This window comes from Aphelocoma coerulescens, assembly GCF_041296385.1.
Source record: "Aphelocoma coerulescens isolate FSJ_1873_10779 chromosome Z unlocalized genomic scaffold, UR_Acoe_1.0 ChrZ_unloc_scaf_3, whole genome shotgun sequence".
NCBI lineage: Eukaryota > Metazoa > Chordata > Aves > Passeriformes > Corvidae > Aphelocoma > Aphelocoma coerulescens.
Window position 1 is genome coordinate 93,947 of NW_027184088.1, and position 8,171 is coordinate 102,117.

Below are 8,171 nucleotides of genomic sequence, written 5' to 3' on the forward strand. Positions count from 1 at the left end.
TTAAGTGTGTATTAGCAAAATAGACAGAATAAATGTATTAAGAATAGTGTGCTGTGTTTGTAACCCTAAGATAAGGAAACCCCAAATCATGCAGGACCCACTAGGACTGTAACTCTAGATAGCTAGTGACCAAAGCAAGGGCGGATGACAAACTTGTACACGTATAACAACGAACTTGTAAACGTAGAATGACAAATTTGTAAACGTATAAAAAACCTCGGTAAGATAATCACGTCGGACACGCATATGGAGGAGTTTACCCCAGCGTGCTCCCAGCTTGGCCAATGAAGGTGTGCTTTACTTTACACCTTGCTGTGTAACCTTTACCTTGCTGTGGAGTTGATTCTTTTGAATAAATCCAGGCACGGCACAGCGTGGGGACAGAGCCCGCCGCTGCTCCCAGTGCTCTCGCCAGGGGCTTCCCGTGCTGTGCCATGCCGTGCCGCTCCGGTCCGTGCCGCGCCCGGGCAGCGCCCCGGGAGCCGCCCCGCCCGCGCTGTGCCCGCAGCCCCGGCTTTGTGCCGCTCGTTCCCGCGCGGGGCCGAGCGCAGCGCCCCCCTCAGGCCGCGCGCCGCCGGTGCAGCCGCGGCCGTTGCGCTGCGGCCGTTGCGGCGCCAGTGGGCGACAGGCGCGATGGCCGAGCTGCCGCTGCCCGCCGGGCTCGACGCCCGCACCTTCCCCGCCAAGCTGTGGCGTCTGGCGAACAGCCCCCGCGTCCGCTCCGTGCGCTGGGACAGCCAGGGCCAGGGGCTGCTCATCGACCGCGCCCTCTTTGAGCAGGAGCTGCTCAGCCCGGCCGGCGTCCGGGGGCCGGCCCCGCGCACCTTCAGAGCCACGCGGTTCCGCAGCATCGTGCGCCAGCTGAACCGCTACGGCTTCTACAAGGTGCCGGGCCGGGCTGGCGCGGCTGTGCCGGGCGATGCCGGGGCGTGCCTCCACTACAGCAACCCCTGGTTTCGCCGCGACCGCGCCCACCTCCTGCTGCGCATCAGGCGCCGGAGCACGGCCAACAAGCACCGCAGGCGCTCGCCCTGGGGCTCCCAGCAGCGCCCCCGGCAGCGGCCGCGGCCGGCGGGGCCGGAGGGGCGCGGGCGTTTCCAGCCGCTGCCTCGGGAGCGGCCGCCGCTGCCGGCGGGGCGGCCTCCCAGCGGCTTCTTGCTCCTGCACAGGGAGCGGACGCTGCCGGACGGGCGGGAGCTGCGCAGCCGGCGGCCCAGCCGCTTCCAGCAGCCCCCCAGGGAGCGGCCGCTCCTGGCCCGGCGCCCGCCCTGTGGCTTCCACCTCCTCCACAGGGACCGGCCGCAGCCGGCCCGGCGGGACGGGCCCAGCCGCTTCCAGGAGCTGTACGGGGAGCGGCCGCTGCCTGCCGAGCGGGAGGTGCTCAGGATCCCGCCCTGCGAGCTCCTCGGGCTCTACGGGGAGCCGCTGCTGCCGGTCAGGCGGGAGGGGCTGAGCCGCCTCCAGGAGCTGTACGGGCTGCAGCCGCCGCCGGCCGGGCTCCCGCCCTGGGCTTTCCAGCAGCTCCACACGGAGCGGCCGCCTCCGGCCGGGCGGGAGCTGCTCAGGATCCCGCCGTGCAGCTTCCAGCAGCTCCAAACGGAGCAGCAGTCCCCAGCCTGCAAGCCATCAGGTAGGAAAAGAGTTCTCCCTTTGCTTTTCCCAAAGGTCGTGAAAAGTGACCGTTTGAAGTATTTCCCCACAACGCTCTGTCATTCTCAGACAGAAATTGTCAAACCTGCTAGGAAGGGGGACCTGGAAAGCCAGAAGAATCTCTGTCTGGTTTTCCTGTGTGCTTCCTGTGATGTTTACCGCAAGGCAGCAATAGAGCTCTGCATCCCAAAGCCACATTCTGGAGCCTGACCAATGTGTTTGGATTCCTGCAGCCACACCGGGCAGTTCAGCCTCCAGTGCTCCAGCTGGCAGTGCTGCTTGTGCAGCATCGACGGCCTCCAGCGAGACACGGAATGCACCTGGGCAAGAGGAATTGCCTTCAGCGGATCTGGGCCTTCAGGTCGAGCAAATGATTCAGGAGATCAGGAGATCCGTGGCTGAAAGGTCTCCCTTTGCTCAGGTAACCCCACTGGATGGGAATGAAGGGGCTGGGCTGAGAGCTTTTCAACGTTGCTGCAAAGGCTTCTTTAGTTGATTTCATGATTATTTAGTGATTGAATTCTTGTTGATCAAGCAAGATTTCTAAAAGAAGAGGGATGACAAAGTCTCCCCCCTTAGTGAGGATGAGAGGTGTGAGCCTGTGGTGGCCACGTTTGGGTGCTCCTTTTGCTGGGAAGAATCCCCGGTGCAGGGGCCTTTGTGGTGATGCTCTGTAGGTTCTAAGAGGCTCTGTTTGATGGGAAAGAAGAGAAGAGTGTGGGGAGAATTGCCACTGAAGGCAAAGGGTCCCGTGCAGGGAGGGGCATGCGAGAGGTGCCTCCCTGACAGCAGCAGCAGACGTGGGCTCTGCCTGTTTTGGGTGGGAAGGCCAAGGCAAAGCAAGGGCTGGGCTGCAGCTGCTGCTGCTGCTGTGTGAGCCGTGCCGAGCGTGCAGGCGCTGCCAGAGCCGTGCTTGGGGATGGGCTGGAGCTGCAGCTTTCTGCTCCTTTTGTTTGACAGATGCAGTGTTGGGATTAGGAATCCCGTTTCTCTTAACTCTTGCCTCTTCCCAGACTTGCCTGGAGTGTCTGTGTTGGCACAGGCCTTTTTGCAGATTGTTCTACATGTTGGCCAGAGAATGTCTCTCTTTCTATTCATGTGCAGCCCCATTGCTTGCAGTAGATTTCTGGTTGAGGAAGGGCAGACTCAAGGAGGGGAGTGGGGCTTTTTGGATTTACCAATATGTTATTCTCAAGTGTGATGTCTTCTGTAAACTCTCACACAGCAGTTTTCAAAGGCATTTTATTCCCTAATAAAAGGAAACATTGCAGGCTCTGAACCATCTTTAGAATCTTTAGGATTCTGATGGACAGGCTGTTGCAGAGGAGATGAATATTCTGGAAGTGGTCATAGTGAGAATATCTTTCTGTCTAAAGGTAACTTGCAGGTGCTTAATCTTGGGCATTTCCTTCCTCAGTGGAATTAGGAAGCACAGCTTGGTTGTCTGGCTTTTCATGTCTTTTGGGTTGGTTTTTTTTTGTACCCTCCAGATTTACAGACTTTTGGCACTGGAAAATTTGATGCTGGAAATACCCTAGGTCCATAAGTGTTTGCCTGGATCATCCATATGGGGCAGCAGCAGAGGGCTTCAAAAAGCACCGCCTTGTGTTGATGGTCTGAGCGGCTGGGTGGGGGGTGGTGAGAGTGCCAGGCAGAAATGTGTGCTTTGAGTGTGGCTTTGCAGCACCCAGCCCTGGGCAGTGCTGGCAGCGAGCTCTGCCCCTGCCGACGGCCGTGTTGGGAAGCAGGAGGGCCCCAGGCTTTCTGCTGGCTGATTTCTTAGAGCTGGTGGGAAAAGCCAGGCTCAGGGTGTGAGGGCACATCCCCTCCCTTGGTGTCTCCTGGTTTGCTGAGTTCATGGTTTGCCTCCAAGGTCATTTTGTAAGAGCTTCAGTTGCACCTTGGCCACACGAATCCTGAGTTTCAAACAATTGTCACATGAACCGTGTGGGCAGCGTTTCCCTCCTGATGGGAGTGGAGTTGTTGTATCCCTGAAGTCATTCCAAGAAAACAGTGAGTGATCTTTGGGTTTCTTTCTTTCTGGTTCTCTTTCAAGGGGAATGCTAATGTTGCTGCCGAGTCTTCAGGAGGGGAGGCCGGGAACAGGGCTGCAGCAGAGGGAGCTTTGCCGGGCACCGAGAGCTGCGGGAACAGTTCCCCAGAGCCTGAGGAGCCTGGTAAGGAGAGAGCCCCCACTGCTTTAGAGAGCTCTGAGGCGGCTGCTCTGAGCCTGCCTCTGGCAGGAAGGGAGATGAGAAGAGTTGAGTTCTTGTCTGCAGGGTTGGTGCTTCCTGGTGCCTTTAGGTCAAATCCTGCCCTGGCACAGCCTCCCCGAGCCCTGCCCTCCACGCTTCTCCAGAGGCACTGACACCGAGTGCTGTGCTGTGGCCAGAGAGCAGTGAATAAACCCAGCCTGTGGGAGCTGTGTCACCAACCTGGCTGTCCCAATTTTGCGCTGAAGTCCTTGGATGAATTTGCTGCAGGGTAGAGGCTGGGCCAAGGGACTCTTGAAGGAACAGGGGAAATAAAAGGGCAAAAAGTCAGGCTGGGAGTCCAAACGTTTGGTCTCAAATCACTGACTGAAGGTAGTACCAGTCTGCTGGTATCTGTCCTGAGACACAAGAAAAACAAGGAGCTGAACATCAGAGGCCAACCCATTGAAAAATCACAAATCCGGTCACAAAAGGAAAAGCCTGAATGACCCCAGATCAGCAGGACCTAAGAGGAGAGAGGGAGCACTTTGGATCCATTCCTTAGCCAAGCTGGTGCAGCCTGCAGGCCTCGTGGGGAGCTCTTTCCCTCCCAGCTCTTCCTGCCAGAGCTGATGGTCGAGTTGGAGCCGCTGTTGCTCACTGCAGAGGGCAGTTTGTAGGTCCCAGGTAATGGAGCTGGTTCATAGCTCACAGCACCCGTCAGCTTCAGCCATTTCAGTGAGGACTGAGGTGTCTCTGTCAGCACAGAGGAGGAACAAGGCTGGGCTTCTTTGTGGGAGCTGGGACTGTCTGTGCTTCAAGCTCTCGTGGGTGCCATTTGCACTGCGTGTGCTGAGACTTTATTGGGATACTTCAAACCTTTGGAGGTTTTGAAAACTTGAAAGGATCCCTGTTCTTTAAAGAGCAACCTTCAAATTCCCAAGTGAATTCCCACGTGATGGCCCTTTCAGGCCATCTTTTACAGTCCCTGATGAAGGACAATTGCTGCCCAAGGGAAACGTGCATGAGGGCCGATATTGAGTGTTCCCTTTGCTTCCCAGATTCCATCTGATTGACCTCTCCAAGAGGGCTGTCCTGCATGGGAGAAAGAGACAGAGGGAGGGCTTGTGACCATCAGGCAGGTGCAATCCCTCTGTCTCTAGTTGCATTTATAGATATGTAGTTATATTTATAGATTTATGTAGTTGTATTTCTATGTCTGTATAGTTGTAGTTACAGATCTGAGTAGTTAAATATATATTTGTAGTTGTAGATGTATGTAGTTTTTTATATAGGTAGTTGTATTTATAGATGTACATTTGCATTTAAAGATGTGCAGTTACATTTATATATGTATATAGTTATAAATGGGCATAGTTATATTTCTATAGCTATAGTTATATGGAACTTTAGATAGATAGATTGATATTTGAATAAATATAGGCAGCTTTTTAAGCTCTTTCTCTACTCTACTTCCTCTCACCTCTTGCTTTTGCCCCTGTGCCCCCTCTGTCCCCTCTTTCTGTGCTGGCTCCGAGCTGGCGGCCGGGCCGGGCGGAGCAGCAGCTGCAGCCCCGGTGTCCCTGGAGCGGTGGGAGCTGCCGGTGGCCGCAGGCACTGTGCCCTGAGGAGCTGCTGGAGGGCGGTGAGCCAGAGGGGCTGGGGAGAGGTGACACTGAAGGGACGGTGATGTTGAGGTGCTGGTGGGGCTGAGGGGTGTGGGGGAGCAGAGGGCAGTGGTCGGGATGGAAGGGACTGGGAGAGCTGAAGGGGATGGTGGAGCAGAGAGGTGTGGAGGAGCTGCTGGGTGGGGATGATGGGGACTGAGGGGACAGGGAAGTGGCACAGACTAAGGGAGGCATTAGGACTGAGGGAACTGGGAGGACTGAGCAGGGTGGCAGGAACCGAGGGCTCTAGAGGGAGCTGAGGGGACCAGTGGGGCTGAGGGAATTGGGAAAAGTGGGGAATGAATGGTGGGACTGAGGGGCAGAAGTTCCGTGAGGGAAGTGGCACAGGCTGAGGGGGGTGCTGGGTCTAAGGGGACTCGATGGGTCTGAAGGGAGTGAGGGGGGGTGAGAAAAATTTGAGGGTCTGCAGGAACTGGCAGGACTGGGGGTTTGCTGAGGGCATGGCAGGGCTGAGGGGATGGAGGGGGCCAGCAGGGAGCACAGAGGGGTCTGGGACTGTGACTCTGCCAGGCTGTGGAACCAATTCCAAAGCCTCCACTTTTGCCACAGCTACCGTGAAGTCGTTGAGAAGAGCCGGAGAGTGACGGGAGGCAGCAGGGAGAAGCTGAAGGCCGCCAGCAAGAGCAGCGAACGGGGACCTGCTGCTGCCGCCCGAGAGCCTGGGTGAGGCCCCAGGGCCGCTGAGGCAGGGTGGGCGTGAGGCTGGCGTGGGCTTTGGCCGCGGGCACTGGCCGGCTGGGCAGGAGCGGGCCCTGCCCGTGCTGGGGCCGCTCAGCGCGGCTGCCCCGGGCGGCACAGGGGCTGTCCTTGGGCAAGGCAGCTGTGCCGGCAGGGCCCGGGAGCGGTGCCGGCTGTGCCACGCTGCCGGGGCTGCGGGACGGTCCCGCCGGGGCTGCGCTCGCCACAGCCTGGCCCGCTGGGCCTGGTTTTTCTTTCTAAGCCTCCTGGGGAGGCTCTGAGATTTCTCTTCCCTGATGGAAGTGCAGCTGCTGCCAAGGGAAACGTCCCGATCCTGACTCAGTGTTCCCTTTGCTTCCCAGATGTCCCATCTGCTGTCCCCGTCCAGGAGAGCTGCTCTGCACGGGAGGAAGCGACAGAGGGAGAGCCTGGGAACATCGGCGCCTGCAGTTCCTCCTGATTTAGTTCTAGTTCTAGATGTTTACAGTTGGAGTGGGAGAGCTAGAAGTATATGGATCTTTACATGTGTAAACTGATATTTGTATAGGTGTATATGTATGGATGTTGTTATATTACATCTGTAGTCATATTTCCATACTTGTTCAGTTGTGCAGCTGTATAGTTCTGTTGCTGGGCCTGTATGGATTTTTTATTGGTCCATTGATAGTTGTATGTTTATAGATAGGTTTGTTATGTATGGAATGTATTTTTCATGTTAGATGTCATGATATATGTAATACATAATTAAATCTATATTGTTATGGTTATATCTGTATTTACTTGTATTTTTATATATATATGGAGTTGTATAGTTCTATAATTTTATTTATTCTGGGTCTGGGATTCTTTAGGGAGGGATATCAATAGTTCTGTATTCGTATATGGGCTGTACAGTTATAGTAGTATGTAATAAATTACATTGTTAAACTTCATATTTGTGTATAGTGAGTGGTTGTAGAGGGTGTCAAGAAAGTAATGTTTTTAACTGAAGTTGATCTCTATATATTTACATAGCATGATTGTAACAATAAATTAGTTTTCTAAACTTCAACTGATACTTGTATGTTGATATATTGGCAGCACAGGTGTATCAATTTTAAATAAATGTCATTTTTAAACTGAAGTTGCTTTTTGTGTATTTGTACATTAGCAGTACAAGTGTAACAATCTGCAATAAATTCAGTGTTTCAACTGAAAGAAGGGTAGATTTGTGCTGTCCAAAGGACTGGGCAGATGTAAACGGGATGCTGCTGGAGGATTTTGGCCATGAAAATCTCCAGCCGTGCCCAGCAGATCCCCCCAGCTGCAGCCAGGCTGGGCAAGGGAACGGCACATTTGGGCTGGCAGCAGAGCCACACGTTGGCTACAGACTCGCTGCAGAGGCCTGCTGAGCAAACGGGACTCCCCTGAGCGTAGAACTGCAGCCAGGAGCCACCCGGGGAGGAGAAATCCACCCCCGTCCCACCGGGAGCTCTTTAGGGAGCGCTCCAAGTGTCCCTCTGAAGGTCATCCTGGAGAGCAGCAGCAACCTGGGATCCTGAGCCAGCTGCGCTGCCTTTGGCAGCACTTTGGCAAAGGGTCTGGAGCCAGGGTGAGGGAACAGTGACTGTAACTGCTGCAGGGCAGGGATGAGGGAAGGGCCATTGACCCAAGTGCTGAAATGCTCCAAAATCCAGAAGGATGCTGGAGAACAAGTTCTCACTGTTGGGGAAGATGAAACAGGAAAGCCTTATGATTGCCTGACAAAAGATTTTGGGAATATGAAAACTGTAAGCCACATCGAAATGAAAGCCACCTGTGAGATATAAAGTCTTAGTTACTGAACAACTGGAAAACAATGGTATAGCCGACTGAAGGTGATCCCCTCTTGATTGAACAATATGCTCTGCTTGCAGACAGGTCCAAGGGTCAGAGCAGACCCTACTAGCTCAGCTGAAGGGGTCCAAGGAGTAGTTTTTAGAAG

At 54.9% G+C, this 8,171-nt stretch overlaps 1 protein-coding gene across 1 annotated transcript; it reads left to right on the plus strand.

The window, feature by feature from the left end:
- Nucleotides 1-633: 633 nt before the first annotated feature.
- LOC138103974 (uncharacterized) lies at nt 634-7,311 on the plus strand. Its single transcript, XM_069002650.1, has 6 exons — nt 634-1,630; nt 1,884-2,071; nt 3,707-3,827; nt 4,904-5,487; nt 6,080-6,193; nt 6,571-7,311. Exons 1-4 carry the CDS (start codon nt 634-636, stop codon nt 4,912-4,914), a joined length of 1,317 nt encoding a protein of 438 aa, XP_068858751.1. The 3' UTR covers nt 4,915-5,487; nt 6,080-6,193; nt 6,571-7,311.
- Nucleotides 7,312-8,171: the final 860 nt, after the last annotated feature.